The 13362-nt window shown below is 38.8% G+C and overlaps 1 protein-coding gene across 4 annotated transcripts in view; it reads left to right on the top strand.

Annotated features, from left to right (window-relative positions):
* The window catches only part of Stambpl1 (STAM binding protein like 1), a 42164-nt gene extending 30425 nt beyond the window's left edge, over positions 1-11739 (top strand). For 2 of the 4 annotated variants that reach the window (XM_090346311.1, XM_090346312.1), the window contains 6 exons: positions 103-460; positions 1521-1645; positions 3393-3530; positions 8978-9090; positions 10558-10657; positions 10816-11739. In XM_090346311.1, coding sequence (XP_090202437.1) covers positions 103-460; positions 1521-1645; positions 3393-3530; positions 8978-9090; positions 10558-10657; positions 10816-10872 — 891 coding nt within the window. In that variant the 3' untranslated portion in view covers positions 10873-11739. The remainder of the gene's footprint in view (positions 1-102; positions 461-1520; positions 1646-3392; positions 3531-8977; positions 9091-10557; positions 10658-10815) is intronic. The other 2 variants (XM_090346308.1, XM_090346309.1) reach the window with 1 other exon arrangement.
* Positions 11740-13362: the final 1623 nt, after the last annotated feature.

Raw genomic sequence — 13362 nt, 5'->3', positions numbered from 1 at the left:
GTCAAGTTATCTCTAATTTGCTGGACTGTTAAAGTGTCTGATCCCACATGGGTGTTTTGAGTTGGAAACTAACCTTTTCTTCTGACAATCACATTTGTTTAGAACAAATACAAAGCCGAAATCCTCAAAAAACTGGAACAGCAGAAATTGATAGAGGCAGAGAGGAAGAGGATTGCTCAGATGCGTCAGCAGCAGCTAGAGTCTGAGCAATTCCTGTTTTTTGAAGACCAACTCAAAAAGCAAGAGTTAGCCCGAGGCCAGCTGAGAGGTCAGGAGACCCCGGCCCTGTCGGAGCAGATTGATGGGAATGCACTGTCCTGCTTCTCCACGCACCAGAACAATGCCTTGCTGAATGTATTGGCTGATCAACCCGATAAAAGCAACGCAACTAGTTATGCTGGTCACTCTCCTCCTGTAAACAGAGCCTTAAAGCCAGCAGCTACTCTCAGTGCAGTTCAAAGTAAGTGAGGGTGGGTTCCCTGGAGGATGCAGAGGCTGGGGGAATGAGGTTCTATTGCCTCTGGGAGGATATGGGAAGGTTGTGATAAGCCAGGACAATAGCCCTACAACCTGTGAATGACATAATTCTTCCAGTTCTCTCTGGCTGATACTTTGAACAAAATTCAGGAAACATTTTGCCAGGTGCTATGTATCAGACTATAGTAAATGACATTAGCAGGAATGGAGGCCTGGCTCAAGAGGTAGAGCACCAGCCTAAGAAGATCCATATTCAAACCTCAATAATGCCGCAAAAAATAGATTATATAGCTAAGTAAATATATAAATAGGACCATATTCTGTCACTGAATAGAGACATTTGTTGAGAAGAATTCCAAGCATTTTTTTCTATGGGTTTCAAACAACACACAAGAAACACTTATTGGAGAAGAAAAAAATGGTAAGAAAACCACCCAGACCTTTTTCCACAATAAAATATTTACCCTTAGATGTATAGTATCTTCCTGGTACAGGAGGTTCCTGTGACTATGGACAGTTAACCTTCACATGGTGTATATATGTTTCTGCCAGTAGTGAGTGCTGCTAAATCTGTTAAGCTGTGCTGGCAACTTTCCAGAATCCAACAGGAAATTCTTCTTGGCAAACATTATCAGGTGGAATTTTCATTCCACTTATTTTTAAAGAGTCATGATAGGTAAGCATTTTAAGTACATCCCTGCTAATTATTTACAAAAATGTGCTTAGTAGATTGTTAAGTAATCTTAACTTTATTAAGATATAAGCAACTTATAGTAATATTTATTCTATTTTCTGTGTACTAGATCATTTCCAAGGTGTGTTCTATACAGTTTATGTATTGAGTAGTAGTACACTTGGATGTACCAAATGAGAACATATATACAAATGGAAATGGTTGTTCTAGGGCATAACCATGTAAAAGTGTCAGTACTGTGCAATATTTTCAAGTTCTTAAAATATGAAAATCAAACACTTGATAATTGTATTTTTAACAGTTTTGAAGGATAAGATGTAACCTGTATTTTTCTCTTTTTCTGTCTTAGATTTAGTGGTTGAAGGACTGAGATGTGTAGTTTTATCGAGAGATCTTTGCCACAAATTTCTGCTGCTTGCTGAATCAAATACAGTCAGAGGAATAGAAACGTGTGGAATACTCTGTGGGAAACTGGTATGGTCTTTTTATTTCCCCTATCCTCACTCTGCAAGGGATGCTTTAGAACTAGCTTTTTTTTGTAGTAAGCAGAGAAGAATAAAAACAAGCTAAGAGTTTCAAGTATTATGACATTAACTTCATGTGGACTAATTTCACTGTTCATAGAATTCTCCTTCTAGAAAATGGATTTTTAAATCTCAAGAGCATTGTAAATTTTGTTTTGAGAGAAATCAACCAGGCCATAAATTAAATCTTTTTCCGGAAAAGTGATACGACTATTCTGATTTCTAAGTCCATCCTCCCTGCTAAACCAAATTTCCAAGGCAATCATTAATTTCACGTATACTCAGTCCACTTTCATTCAACTTGTTCTTTCTGAGGCAAACATTCCTGGTAATTATTTTTCAGATACATGTGGAATTCAGTTGATTTCTCTTTTTTAGGGAAACTGTAAGCAAACTATAAGCCCAGGCCATACTTAATAATGAACACATTACCAACACACATTCACCCGCTGTATTCCAATATTTCATTATTGTATTTCCTCCAGTGACAAGCATGCAATGACCCACCATCTACTACTGATGGTCACCCTCTTTGCCATTCTGGTGGCCATAGCGCTCTGAATGCTTCCTCCCCTGCATTCTATGAGATATGTAATTTGGTTGATTTGGGGACTTATTCATTTTGATTGGTCCATTCATTCATTATGCACTCCCTGTGTCATCAAGCAAACATTTTCTGAGAAGGTGCATGTTCCAGCACCATAGTAGGTGTACAGTAGCCTGTAGTGCTCTTGTCTCCACTACATGATGGTTCCACAATCCTTGGGAAGAATTAGATAATTAATTCTAACTGGGGGCTGAGTGGTCAGAGTGGAAGTTCAAGATGTTTGTTGTAGGACTGAACTGGTGTTTGGAGTGAGTGGAGAAGGGTTTGAAATCTAGATGGAAGAAATAGGGTCAAATTTGCAGGTAGATCCTGAGGTCTAGAGAGAGAATGGCCAGCACTATGTGCTGAGGGTGAGGCATGGTATAGGAGAGCACATCTCCTCCCAACCAAATAGCTCTTACTTGAAGATCCCATCTCTACTTCTGGACTCTTCTTTTCAGTTCTTCTTAGCTGAGAAAAAAAAATGATTTGCTTTGCTTTTCTCTTTAATTGTAGAGGAAAACATTGGCTTACCTTTGTAAGGTCCTACTAAGTTTCCCAATCTTAGAAGACAGTCCTAAGCTTTGTAATGAAAAGACAAATTAGAGTGGTGCTGTAGTAGAGCACTAGGCATTGAGCAAAATTGCTCCGGGACAGTGTCCAGGCCCTGAGTTCAAGTCCTACAACTGACCAAAAAAAAAAAAAAAAGGAAGACTCTTTGTCATAGTGTGAAGTTACTAAGCTACTATATTTCTCTCCAATGAAATCTGCCCTTATTTGTTAGGATAGTTTTCATTAGACATCTAGAGATCTAAGAGGCCAACACATTATTTATTAACTAATTAAGCTCCCATAGACCACTCCCCACCAAGATCGCAGGATGCTAATTCCAATTGATCTGTTCTACTTGAAAAAATGGATTAAAAATTCTAAATAGCTGATTCTTAAAACATTTGGTAAAGGATAAGTTTTCATAGTCATGTAGCACTTTGGGGTTTGAGAGGAGGAAAATAAGAGTGGCAGAGATAGTTTCTATTCTTGTAGCAAATCCTACCACATCCTATTCATTTTTAATTTTTTGTATCCTATGCCTTTGCTCATTATTTTTCAGACACATAATGAATTTACCATCACCCATGTGATTGTGCCAAAACAGTCTGCGGGACCAGACTATTGTGATGTAGAAAATGTAGAAGAGTTATTCAGAGTTCAGGATCAACACGATCTCCTCACTCTGGGCTGGATCCATGTATGTCTGACCTTTGGGGTTCCAGTTTATTTTTGTTTGGTGTGTTCTTTTTCTCTGAAAGAAATTGAGTTAATTAGTTTCTTATTTTCAATTTCATTCCGGCAATTTAAAACTATCATACTGAGACTTTTTTTTCAATGTGAAATTGTATCTAAACCTGTCAAAACTAGGCTTGAAAGGGATATCTTGTACAATCCAAAGTTGAGAAAGAGACCGTAACATTTGGTATTTTTTGTATATGCTGAAGAGGGCCCATATATTCTTTTTTTCATATATTTTTATAAAAATTAATAGAGGGGTTACAGTTATATTCACCAGATAGAAGGTTCATTACCTCACACACATTGATACCCCTTCTCTTGTTTTTGTCCCCATTCCTCTCCCCTCATCTTGTTTTTCTCTTCCCTTTCCTTTTTCAAGTAAATAAATGTATATACAATATACCAGATAACCAGGTAAGATATTGTAACAATTTGGGAATACCAAGGGATAACAAAAGAGATGAGGAATAACATAGGACATTAAGAACAGCAATCACACATTATATAGCTCTTGTTTCCATATTCTGGAGGTCTTTTCATTTAGCCTCATCCTATATGAAGGGGCCCATATATTCTAATGTATGTCCCTAAATGCGAAGGATGGATAGATAGATAGATAGATAGATAGATAGATAGATAGATAGATAGATAGCTGATTATATATATGGCTTTGGAACAGAGCAAATGGCAGGGTCAGGAACACAGTGTTAGAACCTTTCATGGAGCAGAAAAGGCCTAATAAGTCAAATAATCAAATCTCATTCATAGTTCTGCTAAGAATTCACTGTAGGAACACCATCATGCTACTCAAGCAGTCAAAATATAAGCTTCTGCCAGCCACAAAATGGAGGTGACACTATTTGGCTTCATATTATTTTGAATATTAAATGAGATACATCCAGAATATTTCTCACCATATTTTTCCAGGGATTCAGAATTTAATTATTATTATTGGTGATGATACTCTGTTTCGTTTTGCTTGTGATCCATAATTCAGTTCAACTAAGGGACAATCTTTTCTATGTAGCTGGGTCTGTGATGCTGGTTTAGTCTATTTGTGCCGAAGTATATAATTTGTAGAGAACCAAAACTTCATTCTCATCGTTCTAGGGACTGAAAAGTCCAAAATCAAGTCTCTGGTCTTGGTATTTGTAGAGGATGCTCACTGCTTCCAAATGGAGCATTTTTTCTGTGCCCTTATCTGACAGAATGCAAAAGGGCAAGAGATTACCTCTTGACCTCAAGCCTTTTTATAAGGATGTTAGTACGACCCCCCCCCCCAAAGGTCATACCCCTTATTACTTTTGGATTAGAGATTAAGGTTCAGAGGGAGCACTATCTCATTTAACTCTTAACAAATAAGAAGAAAAATCACTTTTCTTGTAGAGGACACTGGCTACTATTTCCATAGCACATCCTTGGGTATCTTGGAGAGCCCCTAGAGAATGAGAAGAACAGTCAGGTCCTGGTGTCCTCGAAACTCAGGAGGCTGAGATCTGCAGGACTGCGAAATCAAGGCCAACCCAAGCAGTAAAGCCCATGAGATTTCATTTCTAATATACCCAGCAAAAAGTAGGGCTGAAGGTGTGATTCAAATGGCAGGACATCAGCCTAGCAAGTAGTGAGGCCCTGAGTTCAAACCCGAGTATCACCAAAAGATTAAAAGAAAAAAAAAAGGAAAGAGGTGATCATTTTCTATTTGCATTACTTGTTTTTAGAGAAGCACTGGGTAGGAATGAAACATATATGGTTGGCAAGTGCTACATTATGTAATTTAGGAGGGTGGAGGAGACTATAAATTACTATTTTCCCTTAGACAAAAAATGCTAACCTCCTTATTTCCAGGTTCCCTCACTGACTGAGTGAGGTTAATGAATACCTTCTCTCCTCCCTGGATTTATGCAGACAATAAACAAGATAGCCCTTTAAAAATATAGGCTACCTGTCAGATGTAAGAAGTGATTTACAATAAAGAATTTGCAAAACTTTCCATTAACTATTTACTGTTGCTAACAGTAAGGAACATGCCTTACTGTGCTCTTGGAAATCATTCCATTTTAAGTTCAATATCAAGTAAAGCATGATTTCTATAACAAGAGTGCATTATAAATCAAAAGAAATTGTGACAAACTAAAAATGTTATTCCTTTAAGTGGCATGATTATGTAGATGAATCAATATTAGATTATTTTACAAACAATCCTTAAATTAGAAGCAAAAGATTTTTTTTCTTGTAGTCTTCTGATTATATAATATTTGCAATAGTAAATTTAAATTATTTCATGAATTTGGCTTGCTTACTTCTAGAATTCTAGAATTCAGCTCTTTAATTTGTCTTACTATATCAAGTAGTGGTTCAATAAAAAATACAAACATTAGTGTTTCTAAGCTTTAGTGGTTGTAAACACTTTTTTGTGCTATCTTTGGGGGAACATAATTGTAGCAACAGATTCCAGAGCTAACTTTTCACAGATGTAAATTAGTTATTAGGAAGAAAATCGTAGTCAAAACCAGACAGAACTGGATCTGTAGGGTTTTTTTGGCTTGACTTGCTGTCTGAACCCTAGCAAGTTCCTTACTTTCCTGCGAATCTCCATTCTTCATCTTAAGAAGCCAATAAACATAGCCTTAATTTTCTCTTGTGAGAATTCAAGAATGGAATTCATAGAAAGTAATGTGTTCAGTGCCTGCGTTGCAATAAATGGCAACTGCTCCTCTTAGCATCACCATCATCTTCATTTCTCTAAAGTCAGGAAACTGGAGAACCATGCTCCCATGAAAGAGACATCTTCATCATAGGAGTAGTGGTTCTCTTGACTCGGAGATGCTCATGTGGTATGCATCCAGGCTGGAGATGCATTTTCAAGCATATTAACTTGTGTGTTGACAACCTCCTTCCTACCTCCACAGCAAACACATCCTTTGAACACTACTGAATTTTTACTGAGATGTAGAAAGCTTTGTTTTATTCACAGAAAGAATTCCTAGGCTGCCAGTTCCTGCTAATCACACTTCTAGTAAATATATGGGTTTTAAAAGCTAGTAAATATTTGAGTTTTAAAAGCTAGGGTAGGGGGCCGGGAGTTTGGCCTAGTGGTAAGTGTGCTTGCCCAGATGCATGAAGACGCAGGTTCGATTCCTTGGTACCATGTAAATAGAAAAAAGCCAGAAGTGGTGCTGTGGCTCAAAATGGTAGAGTTCTAGCCTTGAGAAAGCCCAAGGACAGTGCTCATTCCCTGAGTTCAGTCCCCACAACTGGCAAAAAAAAAGAAGCTAGGGTAGGATGAGGGTGTACCTCAATGGCTCAATGGTATGCTTTGCATTCCCAGTTCAATCTCAGTATCAAAATTGGGGGGGGGGGTTGCGAGCAGTCGAAGTAATTCATCAGTAGGCAGATAATATGATGCAACATAGTTTATTGATTTAACACAGCTTAGCAGAGTTGACACTATATTCTAGTTCCTATCTTCTAGTCCTAACATGCCTAATCTTAATCTGCCTATCCAGCACACCCACTGGACTCACCTCTCCAACATCTTTTAGTCCTGAAGTCGAACAGGGCCTGCCCATCAGATGTTAGACACAGCTCCCAGTCCTGCAGCAGTGTGAGCTCTGGGGCCCCACAATCAGTCTCTGTTCTCGTAGGTCTTCTCCGGCAAGGAGCAGCTTCTGCATGGCCAGAGATCCTCGAAGTGCAGTCTCGGTTAAGGCCAACAGAAGTGCTGTCCCTTATTCTGGGTCCTTGGTTTATATTGATCCTTGGCTGCTCCTCTCCGGCCCAAACTCCTTCATGCCTGATTCAGATTGGTTACGTCTGGGTCTGGATTGGTTATGCCCTTGGTCAGCGGTGTCCAGAGATGTGCTGGTTGCTTACTCTAGCTATTGCTCTATCTATTCTGCCCAGGTGTCTGGGCTCCTATGATACTTCATCTTTTAAACCAGGCTCCTGACCATTCCTATGGTTATAGTCATACGAGTCCTTACATCATAGTTTATCTCCCATGTCCACAAGCCTTTAGGTACAAGTTTGTATTGGCAATATATTTTTTAGTTTCATTTCATTACTGTATTTCATTTACTTACTCTACTCTTCTCCTATGATTATATCACTATTTTATATCATATTCATTTAGCATTCTACAATATGTTCATCATATAGATTTTCATATTATATTTATTATATCCATCATGCTAATATTTTCACCCTATTAAATGCTCACAACAGTGGGGGGTAGTGTCCAGATAATCCTATTCTTTGGTTATTCTAATTATTCATAGACCAGGAGTTATTTTATTTTTCCTTGCAGAAGGTGTTTCTGTAAATCACTAGATGACTGTTATCTTTGTTCTATTAAATTGACAGGAAAAAAAGTTTCTAACTCCTACACTTCCATAATATACACTGGTTGCTATAGAAAGGCATCAGACGATTGTTATGGGCCCAAGATTTTTTAGTTCATAGTGACAACACTAAAATAAAACAATACATGAAAATATTAAGAGCCAGTGTCTTTCTAGGTGCTATGCACTGCCATAACTACTCCCCATATGTTGTCCTTTTGCTCTTCAAACCAAGCCCATGAAGAAAATGGTTGTTACCAACTTTACAAATGACGATGTTGCCAAGAGGAAGTTCAGTGGTCTGCACTCTGAACACAGAGGGTCTTGGAAAGAGGACCTAGACAATGTGTACCAATGACATTTTGCTTCTGGATTTAAATAGTCATATTCCTTTTCTTTTTAAGAGTCATTAGATTTTACTTGAAGTTTTCAATCATAATGCATGCATGTATTTTTCATATTTAAATGTGAGCCACTGGTTTTGTCTCTCAGGGACAAATCTGTGTAGAGTCAGAAACTTGGACTGTTTGTATTTGTCTTTCTTTTCTTTGTCACCATGTGAACTTTTGATGGCTGAGCAGGATGAGTCCCTGCTATTTTCAACAACTCTTCCTGTTTCTAGGGAATGCTGTAGCATCATTAATGAAAATAGCACAAAAGCATTACTATTATGTCTCTGGTCCATGGTTTCCAGTGATAGTTCTGTTTCTTAGCCAGCTGTGTGATTGGGTCAGGATCCCTTCCTGAGTCTCAGGATGAAAGATGCCAAAAGACTTGTAATGATTAAATGAGAAGCCATTTGAAAGCCCTATTTGCCTCCTAACAATTGAAAAGCACTTTTCCATTGAAAACCCACTTCCCACACTTGCACTTATTCCATACAACAATAGGAATGTATAAAGGAAAATAAATAGTATGTCAATAAACTATTTGTTGGAAAACACTTATTTGATTAATAGTATAAGAAAAAGAAGGACAATAAGTAAGTATTTCCTCACAGAACAGCTGATGGAACATGGGTAGACTGCTATTTTCCTAATATGACTGTCTTCTGTTTTGTTCTTAGACGCATCCCACACAAACTGCGTTCTTATCGAGTGTTGATCTGCACACTCACTGTTCCTACCAGCTCATGCTACCAGAGGCCATCGCCATTGTCTGTTCCCCCAAGCACAAAGAGTAAGCGCGGCGGTGAAGGGAGTCCCAGAATGTTTGGCTGGGCTACTGGGTGCAGAATGTTCACCATGCAGGGTGACCCACCAGACCTTAGGGAAAGGACCGGGGTGATTGGTTCCTCAGAACCTACAGTTCTGGGGTCTTGGTTTTCTAAGGACCTTTTGCATTTATTAATTCACACTTCTCTTTCTTCAGGGAATGTGGCATGTCACAGGAAAGTTCTTCTAGATTGAATTTTATTTGCTTATTTGTTTGTTTATTTGTGGGTGATGGGTCTTGAACTCGGCCTGGGTGCTGTCTTCAGTACAAGGCTACTGCCCAAACCTTGGGTCTGGGCATTGTCCCTGAACTCTTCAGCTCAAAGCTACCACCCTACACTTGAGCCAAGCCCCACTTCTCTGTTTTCTAGAGGGCTGGCTTTGAACCTTGATCCTTAGATCTCAGCCTCCTGAGTAGCTAGGATTACAGGCATGAGCCACCACACCCGGTTTAAATTTTATGTTTTTGAGATCTTATTTATACTGCTTTATGTCCTATCCAAGGAAAGTTTTCAGCCTCAGCATAATGACTTCCCAAACTCTCCTAGTTGAGGCAGAAAAAGCTGATTGTAGAGTGATGGTGCTCATTGGAATCAGAGAAACTTTTTTTTTCATATATATTTTATTGTAATTAATATTCACCAGATAGAAGGTGCATTACTTCACATACATTGATACCCTTTCACCTGTCTTGGTCCCCATTTCCTCCCCTCACCCCCACCCCTCGTCTTGTTTTCCCCCCTTCCCTATCCAATTTCAAATAACCAAATACAAATATATCCGATATATCAGGTAACAAAGTGAGATACTGTAACAATATGAGATAACCAAGGGACAGCAAAAGAGCTGAGAGATAACATAGTACCTTAAGGACAACAATCATTCATTATATGGCTTATGTTTCTATATCCTAGAGATCCTTTCATTTAGCATCATACTATATGGCCTTTTGTATCAAGGTTTTGCTTCTTTTGAAGTTCTCCACCCAGCCATCCACCACAGGAAACATGAACACCGCGGGTCCCAGCTCTTTATGCTGCTTCGCCTACATCAATGCGGGAATCATATTAGACAATAATAGTGGAAAGTGTTCTCTGTAGCTCCTGACACCACAGCAAGCGCTCCCTAAATATTTGCTGTGACACAGCACTACTGTTATTAAAAGCACCTACCTTTCTAGGTTCCTCTAGGGGTAGAAGATGCAAACACTTGGAAATCGTTGCCTCTTTTAAGGTTTTTCTCTTGTAAATTGTCATGGAAAGAACAGTTGAGAGATGGGGCAGGGGCAGGGTGGGGAGGGAATTCCTAGTTTGTATCTCTTTCCACTGTCCTATTTGAAGAATGAATCTGTTGTATCATTCAACTATAGGGAGTTGGGTTTCCCAATTATTCCTGACTTTTATTATTTTTCTCTCTTCCTCTTGAAATATAGTACTGGTATCTTCAGGCTTACCAACGCTGGCATGCTTGAGGTTTCTGCTTGTAAAAAGAAGGGTTTTCACCCTCACACCAAGGACCCCAGGCTCTTCAGTGTGAGTACATAGTGTTGACTCTTGGGGTAATTATTTATTTAGTTTTTGCTTTCCTGAAGAACTTGGCAGTGTCTTAATAACTGGGAAAGATTTTAAATTAGAAAATCCATATTCATGTGTCAAACATTATGAAGTAACTCTATTTTTTTCCTCCCTAGATATGCAAACATGTATTGATAAAAGACATAAAAATAACTGTGCTGGATCTGAGGTGATAAGTACCAAACAGAAGCATCGTCAACTCCACACCCCTGCTTGTGGACGTGTGATTGCTGGATTTTCCTAAGATGTTTCCAGAACTGACTGATATTTTATATTTATATATTTTAGATGAGGAAGTTTGATATTTATTGCTCTTGCCTATTTTGAAGTTTTCTTTTTCAGTTGCTTTATCTCAAGAGAGATAACATGGTATTCAATCAATATCTATTAATGTACCCAAATACTATCTCCAGATAATAAATTGTGCTGCAAAAAAGCACCCCACAAATTGCCTGATATTCATAGATGTTTTTCCATATATTTCCAGATCTTTAAGTGTTTAGCTTTTTAAATTCATGTAAAATGTAATTCCAGGGGCCAGGAACGTAGACTAGTGGCAGAGTGTTTGCCTACCAAGCACAAAACCCTGGGTTCGATTCTTTGGTACCACGTACACAGAAAAAACTGGAAGTAGTGCTGTGGCTGGAGTAGTAGAGTGCTAGCCTTGAGAAAGCCCAAGGACAGTGCCCAGCCCTGAGTTCAAGCCCCTGGACTGGCTTTGCTTATAATTCCATACAAGAAAGTCTGAGTTCAATCATCTGGAAGTTAAGTCCTCTATTATTATTCCCTTTCCTGTGGTATTATAAGGGAGTAGTTTCTACGTGAGAGAAGAAACATGCAATGTGTCCACCATGCAGTGAAACCCACCAGGCCTTTAGGGAAAGGATGGGGAAGAGCCTGTTGGAAGAGCCTGTCCTGTGTTTTTTGTTGCATGTACTCTCCAGCTCAGAGAGTCATGTCAAGAGTTAATGAATGTATGATACTTAAACAACAGGTGTCAACTCAAGGATGAAGTGTTAGAGAGCCTGGGGAAATTAACTTGATTTAGAATACTGAATACAGAGACTTAAATGGACTTAAACATGTATATGTGCACACACACACACACACACACACACACACACACACACACATATATGTACACACATTCTGATAATGCAGAGAAAATAGAAATAACATTCTAAAACAAGTAGGGTAACACAAATATATCGTCATGGCATTACTAAGACTTGGAGTGGCACTGGTTACTATTGCTTAGATAATAGAAGTGTTTACCTGGTCTAAAATGTGTAGGTCAATAAGCAGGATGTGGTGGCTCAAGCCTGTAATCCTAGCTACTCAGGAGGCTAAGATAAGATCTGAGCATCACAGCTCATAGCCAGCCCAGGCACTAAAGTCTGTGTGACTCTTATCTCCAATTAACCACCAGAAAACTGGAAGTGGCACTGTAGCTCAAGGGGTAGGGCAATAGTCTTGAGCTGAAGAGCTCAGGGACAATACCCAGTCCCAGAGTTCAAGCCCCATGACCAACAAAAATATAAATAAATAAAATATATAGGTCAAATAGAATGAATAGCACATTAAATTAGTAGGGGAAAAACTCTGAAATTGGAAGCATGATGGAGAAAATATAAGAAAGAAAGGATGAGAATGACAATACTAACCATTCTGAGAACTGGGAAATAGTCTTAAGGATGCTGGAACTGAATCTCTAGGGACAACTTAAATCTAAACAGAAACCTAGACAGTACTGAATTGGCTGCTTTTTTCTTGATCAACAATGCTGGATCATCTCCTTCACCTTTTAGTTGCCCTTTTCATGCTAGTATCTTACCTGCCTTTAATCTAGCATTCTGATCTTTCCAACTATTGTTTTCATTTCGCAAATATCTCTCCCTAGATCTCTATTTTTTTAATTAATTTATTAATTTATTTATTTTTGCTGACAGGTTCAAACTAATCCTGACCAGTCATTTGTTTTCTTAGTGTATAGGAGGCTAAACACAGCTTTCCCAGCATTTTTTTTTCTCTCTGCATGGAGAATGCTGGCAATAGTCTCCCTCTCTCCTACCCCACTCTCTCTCCACACTGGTTCAGGGACTTGAACTCAGGGCATGAGCACTGTCTCGGAACTTCTTTTGCTCAAGACTAACACTCTACCACTGGAGTCACACCTCTACTTCGGGTATATTTTCGTGGTTTATTAGAGAGTCTTACACATTTTCCTGTCTGGATTGGCTTCGAATGGTGACCTTCAAAACTCAACCTCATGAGTAGCTAGAATTACAAGTGCCACGAGTGACCAATGCCTAGCCTGTTATTTGTTTTTACATCTGTCTTTTCTCTATTCCAAGGAAGATTATTCCCAGTGATCTGTCATTGGATAAGCTAACAGTCTTCCTGTTTACTCCTCACTGTTGGTGATCGGACAGCCAAGTTTTGCAGGTTTTCATTTATGAATCAGTGACCTGTTTCGGGACTAAAGACATCCTTGGTGATTTCACCCCTCATACTCGAGATGTGAAATTCCATTTACTTTGTGTGTGGGAATTTGATTTTGTAGTCACATTTGCTAATGTCAAATGGACTCTGCAAGGCTCACCTTCCCATTTTGTCCTTAGTGAGCTTGATTAATCTCTGAACCCTTAAGTACAGCATAATAT

The sequence above is a fragment of the Megascapheus bottae genome, chromosome 15 (assembly GCF_031878675.1).
Source record: "Megascapheus bottae isolate mThoBot1 chromosome 15, mThoBot2.hap1, whole genome shotgun sequence".
Classification (NCBI taxonomy): Eukaryota; Metazoa; Chordata; class Mammalia; order Rodentia; family Geomyidae; genus Megascapheus; species Megascapheus bottae.
Note: the sequence above shows the minus strand (reverse complement) of the source record. Positions and strands in the feature narration are given on the sequence as shown.